Here is a 23602-nt window from a genome sequence, read left to right on the forward strand (position 1 = left end):
GCACAATAGCCACGGCTGACAGTGACGTAATCCAGGCATCTGATTGGTGCAGGGGGGCGTGCACTGTGCCTGAGAAGACAAACTCAGGGTAATATAACATCACGTTTTAACGGCATGACGTCACTTGACTTGGCCAATTTCGCTAATCTGCCATTTTGTGTCTCCGCAACTCGGTCAGATGAAGTTGGCAGTTAACGGAGAAGGAAACGAATATGTCTGTGTTTACTTCATTTTTAAAAAAAAATTGACTCCGAGTATAAAATATAGCCGTGTTAGGATAGAAGCGTGATTGAGTTTCCGTTTGTTGCTCTTGTTGTAATCCGACAGTTAGCCGTTGTGTCTTCACCTTGTTTATTTAGCTGTAGCAGCACGGAGCTAAAGCTAGCAGCGTTAGCTCCTCGTCAGCCTACTAGCAGCTATCCCAGCTTTAGCATCCTAACGCCAACTCTGGTGTGTGGCGAAATGGCGGCCAACACGGCCCAAGCAAACCCAACAACTAACTGGTAGGTCCCACTTTGTAGCTACAACCCCCCCCCCAAAAAAAACCACACACGGTCAGCTAACATAATAAAACAGTGCTGATGGCTGACAGCAGTCTGAAAGTACTGATGTTATGTTAGCTTGGCTCAAGTTGTTGATCAGTGTTGTCTCATCTAACGTCGCACACAGGCCGCTGGTTTGGTTTAGATTAGTTTACCTAATATAACCATGACTCCTCAAATCCATATTGGAATAAACTAACACTGGATACATTGGCGTTAATGTTTGATGTAATTACATTGATGTGTAAGTTGGCTAACGTTGGCAGGTTAATGTTAGCACACACTATACCTGAGAGGTTTAGGTGAGGTCTCAACCTATTTGGACTCAAGGACCCTCCATATTGATACACATCAGGCCACAGACCCGTATTTGATAAGATGTAGTCTCAGGGATCATCATCTGATAGATTTAGTTGTTTCATAAGTGTCTATGCTGTAAATTGACAGATTAACAGTGAAGAGAGTGAAACATGTGAACAGAGCAGTCTTATAACTTCTAGGTAAAGAAATAATATGCCCAGACCACAGGTTGAGAACCGTTAGTTTAATTAATCAGATAATGGAAAGATTAAGACTGGCTTCTGCTCCACAGGCTAGCGGATCAGGATTGACTTCCAAACTAGTTGTGATGTCCCAAATCACACTCTTAGCCCATCCCTTTAAACTTGGGGTTTCAGTGAGCACAGATACATTTGTTACTTTCAGCAGATGAATGTGGAAACAGCCTTCAAGTGTCAAACTCTGCACAGTGAAGCTCAAACATTGAGAGGAGGGGGACTTTAACTTAAAAGTATTAGCTATTAACCAGTACCTTAATCTTGTAACGATCAGATCAGGCCTATTAAACTTATCCAGTCAATGACTTGTTAACATGATATATTTATGAATTTGCACCAGCCAACGTCAATACTTTTAGGCCTGTTTGTGTTTACTACCAGAAACTTCCATGACTAATTCTCTTTTGTTGATGGCAGGTCCTATGGTGCTACTGGAGATGGCCAGGTTCATGAAAATCCAGAATGGGAGAAGGCAAGACAAGCTTTAGCCTCCATTAACAAGAGTCAGAGCGCTGCTAAGGCTACACAAGCTAACCGGACAACAGCAGAGGTCAGTTGATATCTCTTTGTGAACAGTGTGTCTTTTGATCTTTGTCAGGTCTGATATTGAGCTTTGTGGTGCGTGATCTAATCACAGAAGAAACATCAGAACGATTAACAAAAATCAAACAAATAGAGAATAATTGGATAGAGGCGAAACCTCAGGAAATGACTAGAAGGTTTATGAAATGTTAGTCTGGAATTGCAGCGTAGAAGTAAAATATCATTTTGTAAAGTCTTGCAGCATTGTGAGTTGTGTCCCTGATGGCTAGTGTAACATGACGGCTATTTCTGCTTGTGTCATTTCAGGCTGGTCAGTTTCAGCCGGCAGCGACTGACTCCACTGCCATTCAGCAGCAGCAGCAGCAACAGCAGCAGCAGCAGCAGCAGTACTATCAGTGGTACCAGCAAAATCCGCAGCAGTATCCTGGTTATACGTACCCCTATAACTATTACTACCCAATGGGTCCAGTAAGTACAGAAAGGAATTTTGTCCTCATCGACATTTTATTCTTGTAACATTTGATGTAAATGTAGGTTGTTCAGCACTGTTAGCTTCTTTATCACCAGCAAGACCATCATGTTGGAGGATTTAGAGTAGGGTTTAATAGTAGGGGTGTGACGATACACTCACGAGCTCACGAGAAGAGACACGATATTGGGTTCACGAGATCCAGACGAGGCGAGATTTTGACTATATTTTTATGAAAACTTCAATGAGGAAATGAAAATTGAATTGAAATGTTTTAACATCTTGTAATGAATCACTTTAGTTGTACTTTCTAAATATATAATTATCATATGCAGTATGCAGCACTGTAAAAGGTTTCCCCATATAGATATTATATAGATGGATAATTTTGGTATTTATGGAAATAACAACCATAAATACAAAAGTTAGATACAATCACAAATACCAAAAAGTAAATTATAAAGAGTAGAAACAATTCTAATATATAAATATAAATTAAATAAAGAATCCAATTATCACAAATTATAACATATTGCTAATAAAAAAGACACAAATACAAGTAAATTGCACAAATCCTGTATCACATAAATGCAGAAGTAGAACAACATATAAATTGTGTTATAATTTGGTAGTGTGACTCATTTTACTTTTGGCATCATTAGGCTTCGATAGCTGCGCTAGATTCCTCCGCTCCTCATACTTCAGGTTCTCAGTGTAGAGACCTGAGGTCAACCTGCTCCTCTCCTCATCTCATACTTCTCAGCAGGTAGAAGCTGTAACAAGGTTAATGATCCACACGTGACTTTATAAAAAAGAAGACATGAAGTGCGAATGAGCGATAGACAGCCGATCGTCTTTTTTTTTTTTTTTTTTTGGTGCGTAATTGTAGCTTTGCGAGACAAAATTCACTTCGACAAGAAGTATTGTCGCATTTTCGTCTTGCGAGATTTCTTGACGCGAGAATTCGTCACACCCCAATTTAATAGTTATACAAACAGTGAATGTGACCAAAATAACTACATGGCTCTCTTCTAAATGTACAGTATGGAGCTGCTTATCCACCAAATCAGTATGGTGCACCCCCAGGGCCTTACCCAGGAGCTCCAACCTCTAACGGACAGGTATGTAATTTAAAGTTTTAGGCAAAAATATTAAAGATTTTATAACTGGTCATAGACCCTCTACCTTGTAGATGTAATCATGATCCTAACTGATGATGGGGTTTGTCACTCACCTTCTGGTTTTACAAAACCTGAAAATGTATTCAGTGGACATGATCAATAACTGATGACCTTTTTAGATGTCTTAATTTTTGTTATAGTATGGCAGTGTCTTTGGTGTAACGTATAACAACCTTTTTTGTAGTGGGGTCTTCAAAAAAATGTTTTTTTTGTGATGTTAAAATAGCTTCTTTTTTGTCTTTTCTTTTCACAGCCTCCTCCAGTACCTGGAATGGAAGACCAATCCTCCAACTATCCTTCCCAACCACAACCTCCTCCTACTGCTACTTCCCAGCCCCCCCAGAGCCCTACCACCTCAGAGAAACCCCCTCCTCCTCCACCCCCTCCCATTCCTCCCCCACCCAACTCGCAGTACCCCCCTCCTCCATCACAAAATGCTTACAACACCAGCAACTCCATGCCATATCCACCTGGTGACCCCAACCAAATGCAAGTTTACAACCATTCCCAGGGAAGGCCAAACTACAGTCAGGGTTTTCAGGCCCAGAACAACTACCAGCCTTCACAGAATACCACCCAACAACAACCGGGCCAGTATGTACCAGGACTTGGCAGAGGAGAGGCCAACAAGAACAAAAACCAAAAACAAGGACAGCAGCTCTGGCATCGCATGAAACGTAAGATTTGAATTTCTACACTTTATTAGCTAGCTGACAAATGTGTTCTGTCAGCTGAAACACGACAGAGGTTTTGATATAAGCTTATGGCTTAACAATGCTTCCCATTATTGCAGTTTAGTGAGCTTATAATATGCTTGTTTCAGTCATGTTGAAACTTTTCAACCATAAATGTAATTTCTGCTGTGTCAGGATGAGGGTTGGAGATGTAACGCAGAAATCTGGCTTTTGTTTTAGTTGTACATTAAGGAAAATGTTCTTTGGTTAGTTTTAATGTCTTTTTTTGTTCTTGCAGAGGCACCTGGAACCGCTTCTGTGAAGTTCAATATTTCCAAGAGGCCCTATCAGGTTCAATGCTCTGCAGTTTCCAATCAGGCTTTCCCTCCAGGTGAGCAGCCCTCAGGACTGAATCCAACTCAATCGTCTTCTGCTACTGCCAGTGCTGCATCTGGAGGTGCTCAGACACGGTAAGAACTCCACTGTGCACTAATGTGTTGTTTTTTTGGAGGGGTTTTTTTGTGGAAAATGGATTGACCTTGAATGTCTTCTGTCCAGGCCTCAGGACTGGCCCCAAGCCATGAAGGAATATGTGCAGCGCTGTTTTACAGCCTGTGAGACGGAGGAAGACAAAGATCGCACAGAGAAGGTGCTGAAGGAAGTTCTGCAGGACCGGCTGAAGGATGGCTCTGCTTACACCATTGATTGGAACCGTGAGCCATTGCCAGAGTGAGTTTATAAGTGGATTAGTGTTTGTTTGCTGTCTGTTGTATTATTTGTCATCTAAGCTGCTATTGACAACTGCACATCAGCGTTGTAGATTTTAATTTACTGTATTTAGATTTGGTTACAGTTCAGTACAGAGAGGAAGCCTGGGTTTACTTAGACCAAAACGTCATTGATTTATTTTGCTCTGAACAGTTGTGAACTCTGTAGGAAGGAACTAGACTTCTTATTACTTGATGATATGCATGTTGAAAACACATTAAGATTTGGGTCTTTTTTTGTAGACTGAAGGTCAAACAGTCTCGTTGGGAAGCTCTTCCATCCCAGAGGACAACAGATGGCTCAATTAGCCGTGGTGGAAGTGCAGCGGCGGCTTCACGAGGCAGAGGTGGTGGACACAGATTGGGTCACTACAGGAATATCTTTTCTCAAAGGAGTCCATCTTCTAGTTCCTCACGTTCCTCCTCCCGCTCACCATCCCCTTCCCACAGCAGACACAGGGACCGCAGCAGCCAAAGGCATAGGCGCAGGTGAGACACTATACACCCCCCACCATCCACCCCTCTCCAGTCCCTCCATGTTGTTTGATGACTGTAGAGAGCCAGAGTTTTTATCTTTCTAAATGTCTTGTGTCTCTGTGCTCTCAGCGATTCTGGCTCACAGTCAGACAGCAGCATCTCCAGTGACCTCAGACCTCAGCTGTCAAGACGAAATCAGAAAGGGGCACGCGGCCGGGGCAATGACAGAGATCGAGGACGTGGAGGAGGAGAGAGAGGACGAGGAAGAGGAGGAAAAGCCAACAGAGGGAGACGGTAATTATAATCATGTTCTTACTCAAATGTAGGCTTTTAAGTTTTAAAATGGCGGATTCCTCTTCACTACTTTATTCCGATGGAGATAGCTTGTTAATAACCCCTTTCCTGTTCACACAGAAACATGGATGATTCCAGTTCAGCAGTCGGAAAGAAGAGGAAAGGTGGCAATGCTGGTCTGGATTTCCATGACCCCAACCGGGAAGCCAAAAAGCAGAGTAGAGCAGCTCGTTTCCACAAGCAGCTTCGCTCAGAGCCTCTTGTTCTCTCGATCAATGCTCTGGACCTGCCTGATGGGACACAGGAGGGCCTCAGCTGGGAGGACTGCCCCATTGTGGGAACATGTCAGGACATCACCAAATCCTACCTTAGGCTCACTTGTGCCCCTGACCCTTCCACTGTGCGCCCTGTGCATGTAAGTTATACTTTTTTACACTCTGTGCTTGTAGATGTGTATTTGCTGCAGATTTACAGTCACAGAATAATATTTTTTTTCTGTGTGGGGATCAGAGAACACAGCCTCTTCACAGCCATTCAAATCTTTCAAAGAGACTAAATGTGGGTTGCACTGCAAGCTTACTTTGATCAATTTTTCTCTGTGCCGTAAAGAGGAAAACAACATGAAAGAAGGGAAAGAAGGGGGTGTTTGTATGATGAAACATGTGATGAGTATATTTCATGTCTCACAACACCTTTTTCATTTTCCATTTTCTATCATTCAGGTGCTGAGAAAATCTTTGCAGGCTGTGAAAGCCCACTGGAAAACCCACCAAGACTACGCCTACGCCTGTGAACAGATGAAATCTATACGACAGGACCTCACGGTTTGTTTTCTTTCATTTTAATATAGTACTTTTTGTTTTTTATATTTTCATTGTCTTTTTTTGTTTATGTCTCCGTGCCAGCTTGTCCAGAGGCATTATGTTAACAAGCTGGCATCTGTCAGGGAATTCTCTCAAATTAGTCACAAAGGTCCCTTTAGACTCAACAATGAACTTGCTTCCAGTTTGGTGGTCAAAGGTGACGGTGACCTCATAAAACACATTTTTGACCGCAATTCAAGAATTCATACACTGATTATGACATCGTTTCACACAAATGTCTGATAGGAAAAAATTGTGACAGTTATGACATTTTCTATCCCAAAGATTAGCTTCACTGTGGCTTCATAATGTTCTGGCAATTATTAATTTATTTATTCTTTTACAAGGTTTACATGTGAGCATTTTCTTCTGTGTTTTTTAATTTATTTATCTTTGCCCTCAACCATGCAGGTCCAGGGAGTTCGTACTGAGTTCACGGTGGAAGTGTACGAGTGTCACGCTCGCATTGCTCTGGAAAAGGTGAGTTGGCTCCTCTTCAGTAATGTTGTAGTAGCTTTCAGTGATACCTGATGTTTAGATAGGAGGTAACTGTGTTGTGTTGTCTTCAGGGTGATCATGAAGAGTTCAATCAATGCCAGACTCAGCTGAAGGCCCTGTATAAGGACAATCCTTCAGAGAACATTGGAGAGTTTACAGCATATAGATTGATGTACTACATCTTCACTAAAAACTCTGGAGGTATAATCACATCTTTTGCCCCCTATCACACATTACTAACACATTTTGACCCTTGACATGTTTTCCTTTTCACATTTTAACTTGGCCATTTCTCTCTCCATCCAGATCTGACCACTGAGTTGGTGTACCTGACCCCTGCCCTGCGGGCGGATGTGTGTGTGGGTCATGCTCTTGCACTCCGTGCTGCCTGGGCATTAGGAAACTATCGCCGTTTCTTTAAGCTGTACCAGGAAGCCCCACGCATGGCTTCTTACCTCATTGACAAGTTTGTAGACAGGGAAAGAAGGATTGCGCTTCGGGCCATTGTCAAAACGTAAGTCATGTTTTCAAAAAAAAGATACAATTGCAAATATTAGATTCAGGTAATTAAGTTCTGACCTTTTTATTTTTATTTTTCCTCTGTCCGCAGGTTTAGGCCCGACTTGCCGGTGGAGTATGTGCAGTCCAATCTGGGCTTCTCATGTTTAGACTCCTGTATGGCCTATCTTACTGGGCTAGGTGTCACATTTACCCCCTCGGACCCCACAAAGATAGACTGCAAAACCAGCTCAGCCTCTTTGGCTGCTTCCTGAGGGGATGGAGGGTAGACATTGAAGGGAGATGCTTAGGGACCAGCACAGATCTTTGCATATTGAATGCATTGCACTTCAGACACCTCAGCCAGTTAAGATAGTAGAGTAGTGGCAGACTAACAACCATACAAGTCCCATATAGACAGATGCATACTAGAAAGCTCATCTGCAAGACAAAGCTTTCAGATTGCAGATGTAACTTTCTGACACTCAGAGATAAGAACTGTTTTAACTTGAGGGAGAGTATGTACACACACAGTCACACAAATATTGTAGGTTAGCTTAATGCCCAAGTTATCTAGATACATTTGTCATGCAGAAAAATGAGCGGACAGTTAAGATTTGGGATTATTATGTAATCTCAGAGTTTAGAGGCCAACAAGTCTCAGAACCAGATCAGAGAGGCGCTCACCCTCATGGTTCCTGTTCCATTACCACCGTCAGATGTCAAAGCTAACAGTGTTCTGTTATGTTTTTTCCCTCTTCAAGTCAATAGCTCCAAGACCTGAAGATTCAAGCCTTGTCAACCAAAAGAGAAACGCAAACAGCCGTTCAAGTCTTTCATCCATCACTCCTGTTCGAAGTCAAGTCCATGGAATCAGGTTAACTTCACATTTTCTGCTTAAAGACTGTGAGATCACTTCGTGAAAAGATGCTAGCAGATTATCTGAAAGAAGAAGCTTTGGTTTGTATGTCCTGCGCGCCTGCCCTACACCCAGCTTCCTCAAAGTATCAGCAGCTGGCTGGTCATCCCCTTCATTGGCCACAACCATACAGCACATGAAAGCTACGGACTGAAATCTGAAGTTTGTTGGTGATTTTAGTTAATATTGATCCATCTTGCCACTCAGTTATGAAATGGTTGGCCAGCATTAGGAAAAAGTCCAAATCTAATGAGCATTGACTTTGTGTACGCCAAGAGATACAGGCAAGTGGTTTTCATCAAGTTGATTTCCTCACATCTCCACACCCTGGAAGCTGAGTTCATCTTAAAATCCCAGTGCAGTCACAAGCAGAGAAGGAGTCTGCTTCAGTCATCCTCAGGGAGAAGATCCTGACAGCACTTGGAGTCCAGCGTGTTCCTGTCAACACGGCAGAGTGCATTGATGAAATGCATCTCATTGTCCAGGCTGACCTTCGTAAACCTCACCAGCTGTTATTCAAAAGGAACAGGGGTAGCTAAGCTGCCAGGTTGAAATACAGCTGAAGGTGAATTCTGCGTGATGGAGCAGCGGAGGAACCTGCAGCTTGAAGAAGGAATGTCGGTGTGCGGTTTGTATGCTACATCTGGCTCTGGTGTTTACAAGGCTGGTAAGAGAAAGGGACTTCTCTGGAAGGAGATTGATGACGGCACTGCAGACATGTGGCCTCATATTTCATCTGTGTTCAATGTTTTACGTCTTGTATTTTTCTGGACAGCAGTATTGGCCTTTCTCTTGACAAAAGGAAAATAATTATGGAGCTACACATTGATTTTTATGGAAATTAACAGTTTATTAGATTATTAAGTGTCATGACAAATTTGACGATATCCTCTGCCAAAAATGGAGTCTGTACAATCTCAGCAATATTACTGCACAGATACACGCTGCTGTCTGAATGTCATATGATGAAGTATTTAACTCAAAGCAAAGTTTTAAACTTATTTGGACAGTATCTTTAATAAAAAGGGACGTGCAAGCTGAGTGTAGATTAGTGCTTTTATGTCCATTATTCTGAAAGTTATGAAATATTTGTCAGAAATGAGCACTGAAAATTTCAGCCTGATTCCAGTAATGAAAACATTGTTTCTTACAGTGGTAGTGGAACTGAGGTGAGCCTTACTCCTGTTGTGATTTTGTCCCATTTCCACAAGTTGGTGTTTTAGTAATTTGTTCTGGTGGTGGATGCAGTCGGGGAGATAGTCCAATTGTTTAAGAAAGGATCTGTTAGAATACAAACCGTGATTAGACAGCAGGTAAATGTCCGGGGATGTAACGCTAACAGACTGAACCTTCCTCACTGAGATGATTTATGTGCAGTTTATAATCATCATGCTATAATTGGGTCCTTTATATTGAACACATGAGATGAAATTGGAAGAAAAAAACATTTAAACTATATTGTATTTCATAATCTGATTATTTTTGATTTGAACAGTGTTGATTACCCCTGTTGAAATTTGAGCCTGAGGTATTTAAGAATGTTGTAATTGATCAGGATGAGATTTGGATTTAGGCTCGCTGTACAATTGACTTGTTAACTTGTCTACAGATGATATATTTTTTGTAAATATTGTATGATACTGCTGTGGTTTCTTTTTAGTTAGTGTGTAGTGAAGGATTTTTTCTTCACACACGGGTAAGTGTGTTTTGTTTTTTTTCCCTGGGTTTGTTAGACCCACTTATGTGAATATGTAAAGTTAAACGCAGACAGGTCTGAATTGGATTGGGTTATTTGTCTTCATACTTCAGTGGAGGAGCTGGTTGCAGAGGCTCCAGTTTGTCACAGTTTAACCTAAAAATGACACCACAGGCTCAAATCTTTCCAGGATGTAACATCTGAACCCAAGTGACAAGAAAAATGTGGTTGTTAAATTTGTCCTTTTACCTGAAGAGAAACACATGTTTCCTGTTTAGTGTCGGGTTAACGTTCAGTCCATACCAAGCAGGATTTGATAGGGCAGTTCTGCCTTTATTGGACTTGGGATAGTGAGGAGATGGGTATGACATTCAACGAAGGTCCCTGGCTGGGATCAAACCAGTGATGTCACAGATGTATGACATGTGCAGTAACCATTAGTCTCCAATAGTCCTGTTAACATCTCCAAAAGGACAAAGCTCCGTCAGCTTGACAGAACACGCTTGTAAATCTGGTTTTACTGTTTTTGCAAACTGTTGTCAATTGTTGACTGTTGATCTCAACATGTTTTCTTTCTCCCCCTCCCTTCATTTACCTCGTTCCCTGTCCTCTTCGCTACCCCCTCCCCCACCCCCCCCAACCCCTCCACACTCCTTATAAATCTCTCTTACACGCTGCTAGACTTCTTATTCTTCAGCTGGTAGCACTGCTGCATTGCAGGAACACATGGAGTGATCAGTGGGCGAACCTCCTCAGCTGCCTCCTCCTCCTCATCCTCCTCCAGACGCCAGCCGGAGAGAGTGAATTTGTGAGCAATCCAAGTCTTGGTTTGACCCACTCAAAGAAGCCATACAGCTGATAAAATACATGGGAGCCTCACAGAATGAAATGTCAAATGTTGATCTGCTGCTAATGTCATTTGCTGCTAACCCAAATCTTTAAAGATGTTTTTTTTCTTACATAATTCTGATTTAGCTTTAAAACAATGTTAGATTGACAAAGTCGCCATGTATTGTTGTCTTCTGTTTGTCCAGATGCATTTGCATTTTTTTTAAAGAATACTCGTTCCTGTTATTTAGGGTTTTTTTTCTTTCTTTCACCTAATTTATTGACACATTTTGTTAGATAGAGCTTCTTGAGTCAGAGTTGCAGTAGACCCTTGTTATAGTTTCATCCCTCAGCAGCTAACAATGTGTCTGGACATACAGAACATTTTGTTATCCTCAAAACTCACCTACATTTAGCTTCTTTTTTTTTCTTTTTTCAGTGTGCAGTCTTACTCAGGCAAAGTCTCTTATTTAGTGGTGTGTGCTCCCATGCTATGAATTTTCCTTCTGGTTTCTTGACGTGTGATGAGAATGACTGTGATGGTTTAGTGTAAACAGAGGCTTCATACACAGGGTTAAAGTGTGAGATACTCGGCATTGAAAAAAACCCCAGGATGTTCGCTTTGTTGTTGTTGTTTTTTTGGTTTTTTTCCCCTCCTCTCTTTTATAGTAGAAATTTCACCCCAGACAACTAACAATACACATTTTCAGTTTGAATGTCTGTTTATTTTATTTTTTCTTCCTCTGATGCCTGAGTCATGTTTTCAGTATTTTTTTGCTCCCATGTACTGTATACCTCCATCAGTCTTTGTAACTCCCACCTTTGATATTTGACAGTGAAAGATCTCCCATGTCCCTCACTTCTGCTGTCATTTCCTGCCATTTCCCTTTTTAACTCTTCATTAGTTGAACTTCTCTTTTCTTTCTTTTCACTTTCTCTCCCCCCCCCTTCTCCCCTGCATGCTGTCCTCTCATCTCTCCTACAACTTTCTAACCAGTAAATGTTCTCCTCCTCCACCTCCTTTTTCCTTTCATGTTGAGTATGTTTGTGACCGTTTGCCGTGTGCAACTAGTCACTCACTAGTAAGTATTGTATTGCATCTGCAATGCTTTAATAGTTTATGTTGCAGCTCACTAACAACTGCAGCTGAAGGTTTATCTGCAATGCCTCACCCTTGTCCCCATTTCCCATACCTCTACAGATCTGATTCAAAACTGCCATTTTGTAAATATCGTGTACATATTACCTTTTTGAAAAAATCTAATAAAATTCAAGCATAAAGGGCATCCTGTGTTTTTTTAAATCATCTAACCTTGCTGGTATATTTCTGGATCTAAAGCCAAGTGACTAAAAGTAAGAAAATGAGGCCACAGAATTCAGGAGTCAAGTCTTGCATGAACAGTTTATTGAGAGATGACATATGTTCCAGTAAGAGGGACCTGTGACACTGTTAAGACTACAAACAAGAGAATAGTTTGGTATATTGAGACAAAGGATCAATTTCCCTCTTAGTCTGGCATTTTCATTTCAGGCCAGGCTGGATGTGTCTGATAATACTAAAGTAAACGAAAGAAAGGAGTTGGAAATAACAGGAAAATGATCAATGCCAAAGTAAAGACTAGAAGAAAGGAAATATTTACATGCAGTTTAAAGAAGGATCAAGTTCATGCATTATTTTTTGAAAAGCAAAAGCCAGGAAAGAATAGGAGATTAAATGCTTTTAGTGAAAGTGGATTTGAAATTGAATAGAGGGCGTTTCTACTTAAACCAACAACAGCCTAACATATTTTTGATATGATAGACCTCTAAATCATCTTCAATAAGTTGCATACGGTAGATAAATATCACTTTAATGTCTAAGAATGACACTAAAGAGCAAATTGATTTCAAAAGTATGCAACATCTTGAGTGTTTTATCATTAAAGCTTAATAAAAAAGCGACATACCTGTTTGTTGCAGTAAGCTTATTGTACACTTTGCTTTCTAGTTTGTCATGAATCAAAATCTAAGTTAAAGAGAAGTTAAAAACTATAAAGGAAAGAGAAAGGAGCAGCAGTAAAGCCACAGCTCAGACATAAAATAGTCAGAGAACTATAAAGAGCATCATAGAAAACTACAGAGGAAAGAGAAAGGAGCAGCAGTACTAAGGACAGAAACTAGCAGGCAGAGAGCAAAAAGCTTAATAAGAAAATAAAGCCACACCTAAATATGAGAGAGGGAGAAAAGGAGAAATATGCATCATGCAAAAGATAATTTTATAAGCAAGAGCTACAGTGAGAGAAAAGATCTTCAGAGAAAAGTAAAGAAGCTAAAAGAAAATGAAAAGTCTATGGTGTTAAAATATGTACAACTACACCTATTAAAGAAGAGACTAAAGCAAAATAGAGAAGAATCAGCAGAAGAAGAAGACAGACCGTGACTAGATTCTATTCATTTACTATAACGGTGCAGAGAAAGACAAAAGAAAAAGAAGAGAAAAATAGCAGCAATCATTGACTACAAAAAGGGATAAAGTAGAGAGGTGCATAAAAATAGAAAAGAAGAAAAAGTAAGAAACAGATTAAAGAGGAAAAGGTCTCCCTATCTATAAAAGTAAAAGCAACAGAGGTGCATAGAAACCAGAAAAACAGCCTAGAGACACAGTGAGTGTAAAGAGGAAGAAAATGATGAGAACGAATAAAGAACAGAAGAGAAGAAAAGGGGGATGAAAACAGTTTTTATTTCGAGGTAAACGTCAAACACAGCAGCAAAGAGTGCAACAAGAGACAAAGACAAGATTTCATCAATGGCAGTCGAGAAGTCATTGAACAGCTGAGTGAGGAAGGAGAGAAAACAGAAGAAAAGATGGCAGCACATAGAAAGATAAGGAAACATGAAACAAGAGATTGAATGATTGACAGCAGCCTACAGATGAGGGAAGCTGCCTCCAGTCAGAAAATATCATTTCTACTGATGAGATGTCTTTGAGCAAGGATTATGTGATATAACCAGCTGCAAAAAGACAGATTGTTACTGTGATTGCTGCTCGCTAGAATAAAACTTCTCAGATACAGAGCCAGAGAAACAGAAACCAGACTGTGTTAGTCATGATTGACACACAGAAAAGAGAGAAAACGACGCATGATTAATACTGACAGCCGTATGAAAAAAGCTACAGACGTATGAGAGGTAGATTGTTAGAGAGGCAAAAACAAACGAAACTCCAACCACAGACAACCCAGACAAACATTAGCTCTGCGTTTGTCACACTTCAGCGGGGCCAAGAAAAATACGAGTCATAGTGATAGCAGTGTCACAGCTGTCTCTCAGTCCACTGGATTAACTGAACGATGCTGATGCAGCCTCACTCATGTGCTCACACATACGCACACGCACACACACACACACACACACACACACACACACACACACACAGACGCACACTTAAATCTTTGTCATCAAAAATATGTCACTTTACATTGTACAAAATGTTCTCTTGTTTTTGTACAGCTTGACCCGTGAAATTGAACAATCTCAGATATTAATCACAAAAGAAAAAAGGTAATTCTCACAGTATTGTTCACCAACTGTAGTGTTAGTGATCTACCAACATTAATACTCTTTAAAATCCAGAAAACAATAATCAGTTACGCAACTGTCTATATATTACATATCATCCTCTTCAGTCTTATAGTATTTACAACTTCAGTCTGTTTAGTCTCTCAGGGGAGAGGTTGTGATATAGACAGGAGGTAAAAACCATTTCCACATTCCCAAGAAGTTGAAGGATCTCATAACCTGTCCTGCAGCGCCACAGATCAGCCAGTCCCAGGCAGACTTCAAGAGAGACTTCTTTGGACTTCTCTGGACGTCTCAGTATGGAGTGAAGCGGTTGTACCCTCCTCTGTACAGACTGGCCTGTTGACAGATGTAATATGGCAGGTGTGACAGGTGCCGGGTGCTCACCACAGACGTAACCAGACACTGGAGCTTTCCACAGAGGCTGTGTGTGTTTTGACTGAACTCACCATTGTACCAACCCCATATGTTGTTGTTGGTCCAACTGAGTGATGATAGGGATCTGCAGCTGTGGCGTAAACCCGTCCATAACTGAAAACATCAGAGGAATCAGGAGACGGTCTGACTAGTCTGCCACCACCCAATACACTGGTATAGATATTATGTTTTATCCACATTTAGTTGCTCAATTAAAAAAAAAAATCTGCCTACATCGTTGCCTAAATGTCTCCAAACTGAAAAATACTTTGAGTTAACTTTAAAATGTTGTTCATATCAGAATCAGCCTTCAAGAACAGGTTCACAACTGTTCAAGTCTGTCATCAAATAATTGTCCCAAATGAACTTTGACTGAATGTTTTTCTTGCTGTAATTAAATTATTCCTCCTGTTTATACTGGCCATTAGAAAATCCTTTCATAATGCACCAACAATGTAAGTGATGAGGAACAAAATCCACTAGTCTTCTGTACAAAAATGTCAATATAAAGCTATAAAGTCATCCAAAACAAATAAATCAACTCCAGTCAATATTTATACTGTATATCACAGTTAGAGTCTTTTTAGCACCAAATTCCCTCTTTTTATTTACAATTACAATCTTATGCTATTTGTGTAGACACATTTTTTTAATTTTACTAAAAAGACCAACTGTTGAGGATCTCCACTTTATTTGACTCAGACTGCATATTAACTTTGAATTGAATATTTGCTCAAAATTAGGATTTACATTGTAAATGCATTAGCAGGGGATATTAGTATTATTGTTTTATTATTGTTTTAACACAGATAAAATTGTCGACCTGTAAACCTTTAAAAACCCATAATATGCAATTTGTGTTATTTTTATGATGTGAAACTTGTCAACAGATATTTAAAATCCTTAGATGAACAGAAAGAAGACATTTAACCGTGAAGCCAGTGTGGGAAAGACCGTGAACACTGATGGCTAATCGAAAGTAAAGAAATAGTTTCCTGTTTGGAGAAGTGTATTAAACACAGACAAGTACCCGTTATAAGTAGCCTACACAAAACTTAAGTGCATCCATCTGTTGAAGCTTCAGTTCATACAAAAGTCACAGGCACTAAAGTATATAAAAGTGGAGTGAGGAACAAATGATGTGTGGTGTGTCTTCTCACCCGTCGCTGTAGGTTGCTGTAGCAGCAGATGCTGATTGAGCCACTCTGTAAGCTGCAGGATACCCGCCCTGCACCAGGAAACAGCAACATACAAGGATCAGTTTGATGGTTTTAGAGGGAATGGCAAATAAATATAAGCATTTCATTAAAATCAGTGGAATGTTAAAACAGTTCATAGTGAGTTAAAGCGCTATTTGCAGATAAACAAATCTTTGTACACAACTAAATCTCAGAGAGCATAAGGCTGTCTGTCTAGTCATGTTGTTAATTGCAGGTAGGCACGAGCACGAAAACCTAAGAGCTGTGTGACTACTGTGTAAGCTGCTGGAGATTGTTTATGGTTGTTGGTGGATGCAGAGTTTACCGAAGCGCTGGGATATATTACAGATTGCAGAATGTAAATACCTCTGTGTTAATGTTTTGTGATACTTCATCATGATGTAGTGTGGAAAAATCTGATGCTCTTGATTATCTATGTTAGCACATGTTTCACTGTAGTAGCCAGTAACGTTACTGTGTTTTATGTCTGTGGTTCCCAAATGGGGGTACTAGTACCCCTGGGGGTACTTGAAGGCACTCCAGGGGGTACATGAGATTTTTTAGAATATATATATTTACAAAATAGCATCAATTCAAAAAGTCGTTTAAAATAAAATGTTTATTTATCAACAATTTAGTTCATGAATTCATTTTAAAAACATCTTTATTATAATCCTAAAAGAGGGCACTCTAAGTTGATAATTATTATTATTAAATATTTGTTTCCATAACTAAATTCATTATTTGGATTTAAAGTATTGTGAACGTGTTGTTTACATTTCATTAAGGTGTGAATTGAGGAAAAAACATGTAGTGGTTAAAAACATTATTCTTTGTGAGATTAAAAAAGTAGTGATTTATATTATATTCTTGCTAAGTGGAGGCACTGTAATTCATAATTAGTTTAAAGGAGAAAAGGGTTTCCAAACTGATCATTTGGTTACACAGGTAAAGCCACAGGTAAAGTACCCAGGGCCCCGCCCACAGTACTACAACCCTGGTCATGTAAATAGTAACTTAATGTAAGTAGCTACGTGGGTCGGGTGCTACAAGTGTAGAGTCACTCACATAAACTTCTGCTCCATACAGTCCATCCTGATACACCACCCTGAACAAAGTGGAGTAAAAATATCATTTAATAGCTTTGCAGTGAGTAAAATGAATGTAGAGCAGGCACTGGTACTTGAGTGTATTACCCAGGGTAGGCGGGCATAGTAGCAGGTGTGGCTGCAGCAGAGCGGATGGTGTTGTAGACGGCTCGGCCTCGGCCGCGCAGTGCAGACCCCCGATAGGCCAGAGTAGGAGTAGCTACAGGGTATGGAAAACTGGCAACTAAACAACCAGAGGGGGAGAAAGCATAACATTTAAAATGGAAATGTTTAATCATCTGATGCCTGTGATCGCATGACAAGAGGTTTACATACCTGTATAGAGTTCAGGTGCGTACATTGCCCCCATGACAGGGTTGATCTTCCATCCAGAAGCTACAGAGAGAGAAATAATTAACATCTAACAACTAAAACCTCAAAAGACCCCAAAGTGAAATGTGCAATGATTATTTGAGTTGTGTCTTACTTGAGATTTCACCATTCACAAGAGGTGTTTGAGGCTTCTTGGTGACGACTCTTGCAGTGGCATTATTAACCTGTGGAGAGCAAAGATGATAGAGAATAAAGGGTTATTACACCTAGTATTATTTTGGAAAAGCTGCATAGAGCAGGAAAATCCTTCCTCACCTCAATCTTCCTCCCTTCCACAATTGTTCCATTCAGCTTCTCTCGTGCTCGGTCAGCCTCGGCTGCACTCTCAAAGGTGACGAATCCAAAGCCCTGAATGTTTGTATTTTAACTTTATTTATTTATTTTCATCTTTAAAAATCTATTTCATAATGCACTGATAATATTTCTGTGATACTGACCTTTGACCCCCTTTCATTGAAGATGATTTCTACATCAAGGATCTTGCCAAATTGCTGAAAGTGTCAAGAAATTTTGTTTGTCAGCAAAATAGCAAACAAAGAACATCATTTATAAACCAACATGTAACATAATTTCATGCATATGATGGTTTCTAGATCAAATTTTCATACCCCAAACATCTGTCGGAGGTCTGGGTCTCTGAAGCGGAAGGGGATGTTGGAGACATGGAGGCGTTTTGGTTGGGCCTTACCTGACCCTTCCTCATCACTTCCACTTCCAGCTCCGCCTCCAGACGACACCGACACACTCAGAGACTGGGGGTCAGAGGTCACAGGCACCAATGCCTCGTCCTGACAGTGAAAAAGTATGAAACAGGAGGAGGTGGAGGGAGAGCGAGCACGTGGATAGAAGAATGGACGCACAGGAGGACGACATAAAAGAACAGGAAACAGGAACAGATAGAAAACAAAAAAAAAAGATGGAAAAAGAATGAATGAGATGAGAGTAGATGTGAGAACAAATGGGGGAGAGGGCATCAGTAGGAAAGCAAAGAAGAAAGGGGGGGGAATCAAAGTCAAATCAACAAATTCAGCAACATCTTTCAGAGAATTTTTCTGTGTAAAAATCCAGTTTTGCGTAAGCATCGCATGGCATTAGGCAAAGATCATTTTCATGAGGTCAAGTGATCCAAACCAAGTTCAAAGAGCATTCAGCAACCAGTGATCCCTCTCAGGCAATGTGAGGAGGCGTGAAAAGGGTTCCATTTTAGTGAGGCGTCTTTGAATACATGCCTGTAGAATGGTATAAAGACAAAAGCACTGTACACTACTAATAATTATGACTTTTATCTTACAGTAAAACTACGTAAGCTCACTCCAATTGCTGACAACAGGAATAAATTAGGTTTAAAGTTCATCTTAAAAGGAAAAGAAATCGGTAAACTTGTTACATACTTATATAACTGTACCTAAGCAGTTGTAATAAACTGAAGCACATATTAAAGGACACGTTCACAATTTTTCAAGCCTGTCTTTAAACATTTATCAGGAGTCAGAATTAATATTGAAACTGGTTTAGCTCACTGTAATCGTTCCTCCTGTTCATATTGAACATTAAGAGATCTGTTTTCAGTGTAAGTGACGGAGGATGAAATGCACAGTCCTCGTTTGGTCAAACATTTAAGTTTATTTGGTAATGATTGGTTAATTATCTAACATACATATGTGCTTTAGCCGCCCACTTCAGTCAAAGCACGTGGATATCTGGCTAAAAGTTCCACCTTTTTGTTATGATTGCAGCTCAAAGGGGGAAACTGCCCAGACTAAACCAAAGAGGGAATTTTGTACCAAAAAGACATAATTTGGAAGATACCTACTTGATTTTATTTAACTGGGTAAGAAGCCTTATGTAAACTTCAGGTAACTTCACCACTTACACTGTAAACACAGCAATAGGGGGCTTTCTAACGGTCAGTATAAAGTAGAGTAATGATTACCACAAGCTAAACCTCAGTACATTTGGGTACTCAACTGCTGTTATACAATTAGCTTAAAAAATTGCGAGCCTGTCCTTTAAATTGTGCTGTGGCAATATTTAACTGATTTAAATTGCCCCATGCAGAACAATTCAAGGAATAATGTGCCAAAAACCAAAACATTCACAATGCACCACGATGCTAGTGTGTGCGCATGTATGTGTGTGTATGTGTTGGTAAACCAGCACATCATCAACCATTTGCAAAGGAAATGTTATTTTTTTTAAAAAGAAAAGGACAAATGAATGAGTCCAAAGAAGATAAAAATAGAATGAAAAGGTAAAAGAAAGGCAAAAAAATTAAATAAAATAAATAAAGTGAGCCTTAGCAGAGAGAAGGAGCAGGGTGCATTGAAAATAAACAATTAAAAAGCAAAGAAAAATGACAGGAAATGTGCTAATATATATAAAATATAATAGAAATTTTAGAAATTGCAGTCCTATATGCAGAAGTGAAGAGTTGGGTATTAGCGTTCTAGTACCAGACAGTGAAAGAAGGCCTCAGTACAGCAGTGAAGGATAAAATTAAACCAAATGCAAAGAAGGTGCGCAGAAAGCTTGAAAAGGAAGAGGGTGTGGGGGGGTGGGAGGCAAGGGGGGGCCAGAGATCAAAACTAAACGTTCCACAAGGGTCAGTCTGGGGTCACGGTGCTGCTTTTCTGCCAAGGGTTAAAGATCATTTGTCAAGGGGCATAATTATTAATACATTGGGGATGGACAGAGGAGAAGGGGAGGTAGAGAACACATTCACACATGAGAGCGTAGTACAAACAAATAAACGCACACATGCCACTGTATTACACTACACTGGCTTACTATTGGCTAACTACAGTAGACAGCAGACCATCACACACATCCCGACACACACACCACAGACAGGCCACAGTGAAGGGGGACAGCAGAGAGGGGAAGAGGGTTGAGTTGGGTGGTGGTGTCATGTCACGATGCAGAATTGTGTTCTGGACCTGAGTGATATTTCAGAGGGGGAAAGGGGGTCATCTGGTCAGCCTCCCCCTTTGACCCCCCCTTCCATGGCGACGTCTCAACTTTCCACGAAAATCAGCACGGACCCGTGTATGTCAGGGGCTCTAGTAATAAAATATATAGATGGGGCCACAAAACACCATTCGTGAGAGGAGAAAGAGAGATGTGCTGCAGCAGCAGGACACAGAGCCGGCCTGCTGCACTCATCAGATGTTTATAGTCTGATGATGTTTTCGTGCCTAAGGGACATTTGACAGTGTGTACCATATCTGCCCTGCAAAAAATCTCCATAGTATTGAGTCATTTCTGTTCAGACTGAGAAACCTTGCTTATTTTGTTGAAAAGAGTCAAAATCAACCAGTTAAATAGAATTTTTATTTGCTAATTATCACCAAATGATGGGAATGTCATTAGTTTTGGACAAATCTTGGCACTAGATGAAAAGTCAGAATTTTCAGTTTGTTAAAAGGGAGATTTTTTGCAGTGTGATGGATGTGTTGATTTTACAAGTAAACAAAAAAACACATGATACTTACATTAAAATCTGTCTTCTTTTACAATACTATTACTGTTAAACAGGAAAGTCACCCCAGTTTTCCTTTCACATCCCTTTATCATTAATCATTGTTGTCTGAAATGAAGGAACCATTTAAACATCACATATATATAATTGACATAATTACTCTGCACTCTTCACTGTAAACTCTTAAAATCATCACAAAGTTTCACAGCTGTAACCCTGAAAGGTGACCTGTTTTACTGCCAGCTAAATAAGACACAGAGGATAAGGAAAAGTGGGGATTCATTTTCAACAACAAATCTGGTCCCAGCTGTCCCCCACTGAGTGTCAGCGGCATTCCCATACATGGACATAACAGAGGAGGTGGGGCTCTAAATATAGAAGGAAACTCTATCTGGCCGAGTTCCTCTGATAGCAGATATACAGGGACTACGTGTAGCAGCAGGACTTCTTATCGCAGTTATTCTTTGAATTAATGCAGATCATATTTTAATATGACATGAAGTTCTCTACATGATATGAATTCCACAAACTGTCTCTTACCGTGTTGCCGGTTGGCAATGCCTCTGCCCCGTCGTGCTGGGGGCCCTGATAGACCCTGAGCTGGGGATGTTCGGGGTACTCTGAACTGGCATGGGCAGAACTAAAATCAAGAGGTGGCAGTCTGCCTGCAGATGTTGGCGGACCTTGACCTGGAGGGGGGTAGGAGGGCGGCGGGGCGTAGACCTGAGGCAGGGCAGGGTCGCCGCTGCCGGGGCCGGCCTCCTGGGTGGGGCCTCCCTGGGAAAAGGAGAGAGAGAGAGAAGAATCAGCCTGGTGAAAACAAACATGTTACTTTTAAAGGCACACTATGCAGGATTTGTAGGTTGATGTTTGTAAATACATTCAACGTCAGCCCGTCCTCCCTGGCTCAACGTTACCAGAACGAGAGAGAAAGAGCAACAGTGGCTCCGTTCTAAAGCACAAATAAACACACCCACACCTCTGCACAACCCTGAAGGAAGGTGCAGCATGGCCAGATTTCATGCGAATGCGGAGCTTCATCCTGTTTGCTGTGGCCGTTCTGCTCCGCCTGTGTGTAGACCAGCCCCACCCTCAGTCTAGCAGACAAAGACCTGTTGTCTTCATACTGTACATCCATACCACAGAGACAGAGAGCAGAGCGGAACAGACAAGAGAGACGGGATAGCAATGTAACCTGGTCACTATGCTACGAGGCCCGACTTCTCATCCTCCACGCTGTGGAGCTGGGGAGGGGGGGGGGGGGGGGGGCTACACAGCCACTGCCCAAAGGTTGACGCCCAGAAGCATCACAAACACAGCAAGATAATAGGAAAATACTGGCAGAGGACAGAGGAGTCTGCAGATACAGTCACCGCCACACCATTTTTCATGAGTCGTAAGTGATGATTGAGAGGTTTGATGATTTTTTTATAGGAGAATCCTGCGTAGTATACCTTTAAAGTTGCTCTGGTCTTACAATTATGAATCATTTGAGTTTGAATATGTACAGTTTAAGATGCATAAAGTTTACAAATGTATTAAACGCACATCTGGTCACTAACTCACCAAATGTCTGTGTTTGTTTAAGGAAAATTTGAATAACTCCTAGTACAAAAAAATACATGTAAAGTGCAGCTACAGTTGACAAAATTAGTAGAGAAAATGTATCCGCACTAATTTTTATAATAATAATAATAATAATTTAAGTCAATTAAAGCACAAATACAGTCGTTGAACAATTTAAATAATCATCATTAAAACATCACCTTGGGTTTTAGGAGAATGTGTTGGACATTTTTCACTATTTTCTGCTATTTTGAGGAACTGAAAGAGAAAACCCTGATTTAGACACTGAAACATCTAGTCCATACAGCCTAATGTTCAAATCACACTATTCTTCCATAAAGTGCAAACAACCAAATTTAAACTCCCTCAGTCACAAACAAGATGAGAAATGTAGATGTTAGCAAATACAAACGCAAACACAGAGCTAACAAACAATCCTTCTGTGCATCCTTAAAACAGATAAATAACCCAGTTAGGAACTAAAAGCATTGTCTTACCCCTTTACTGCATTCCTCGGTCTCTGATGCATTGTCCAAGAACTGCTGCATGTTTTAATGCCAGCTGACCACCCGCCCACCGACCATAAGTTCTACTCATCCACCAATCAAACCAAATGATTGCCAGGGCAAATGGGACTGGGGGGCCACACCAGCTGTGGTCATCTGTAATTGTCAATCACCTCGTTTCCCCCACCCATCTGCCCAGCCCACTCTGCCTCCACTTCTCTCTCACTCTCTCTCTCTCACACACACACACACACACACACACACACACACACACACACACACACACACACACACACACACACACACACACAAACACTAAATCACACACATACACACAGCAGACAGAGGTCTTCCAGAGAGATGAGAGGTATTTATGAATGTAAATGCTCCTTCAGTTGCGAGGCAGTATATCACGCTAAAGGTCAACTCTAAGAATACCATGTTTGACAGGCCAAATGGTTTTATCACTTTTAGAGAGAAATGTTTAAATAATTGATCTTAAACCATGGCATTCAAACTTCAAAATGTTTTGTGGCATATGCTTAGTTGTCTTTCAAATAGTTGGGGACTTTTCTTTCTGTTTTGAGTGAC

General features: G+C 40.6%; 2 protein-coding genes across 2 annotated transcripts; one reads left to right on the forward strand and one right to left on the reverse strand.

Annotated features, from left to right (window-relative positions):
- Positions 1-165: 165 nt before the first annotated feature.
- Positions 166-12092, forward strand: leng8 (leukocyte receptor cluster (LRC) member 8). The gene is made up of 15 exons (XM_053326566.1): positions 166-503; positions 1517-1649; positions 1949-2110; positions 3155-3232; positions 3546-3969; positions 4265-4436; positions 4525-4695; positions 4977-5222; positions 5340-5504; positions 5625-5919; positions 6227-6328; positions 6779-6847; positions 6937-7066; positions 7172-7379; positions 7476-12092. Exons 1-15 carry the CDS (start codon positions 463-465, stop codon positions 7636-7638), a joined length of 2559 nt encoding a protein of 852 aa, XP_053182541.1. The 5' UTR covers positions 166-462; the 3' UTR covers positions 7639-12092.
- Positions 12093-14236: 2144 nt separating this feature from the next.
- On the reverse strand, positions 14237-23053 carry rbfox1l (RNA binding fox-1 homolog 1, like). The gene is made up of 13 exons (XM_053326963.1): positions 23003-23053; positions 21913-22065; positions 21480-21716; positions 18070-18249; positions 17899-17952; positions 17717-17809; positions 17556-17625; positions 17405-17464; positions 17177-17312; positions 17049-17088; positions 15942-16009; positions 14814-14895; positions 14237-14703 (listed from the first exon to the last, which is right to left on the reverse strand). Exons 1-13 carry the CDS (start codon positions 23051-23053, stop codon positions 14659-14661), a joined length of 1269 nt encoding a protein of 422 aa, XP_053182938.1. The 3' UTR covers positions 14237-14658.
- Positions 23054-23602: the final 549 nt, after the last annotated feature.

The sequence above is a fragment of the Scomber japonicus genome, chromosome 10, assembly GCF_027409825.1.
Source record: "Scomber japonicus isolate fScoJap1 chromosome 10, fScoJap1.pri, whole genome shotgun sequence".
Classification (NCBI taxonomy): Eukaryota; Metazoa; Chordata; class Actinopteri; order Scombriformes; family Scombridae; genus Scomber; species Scomber japonicus.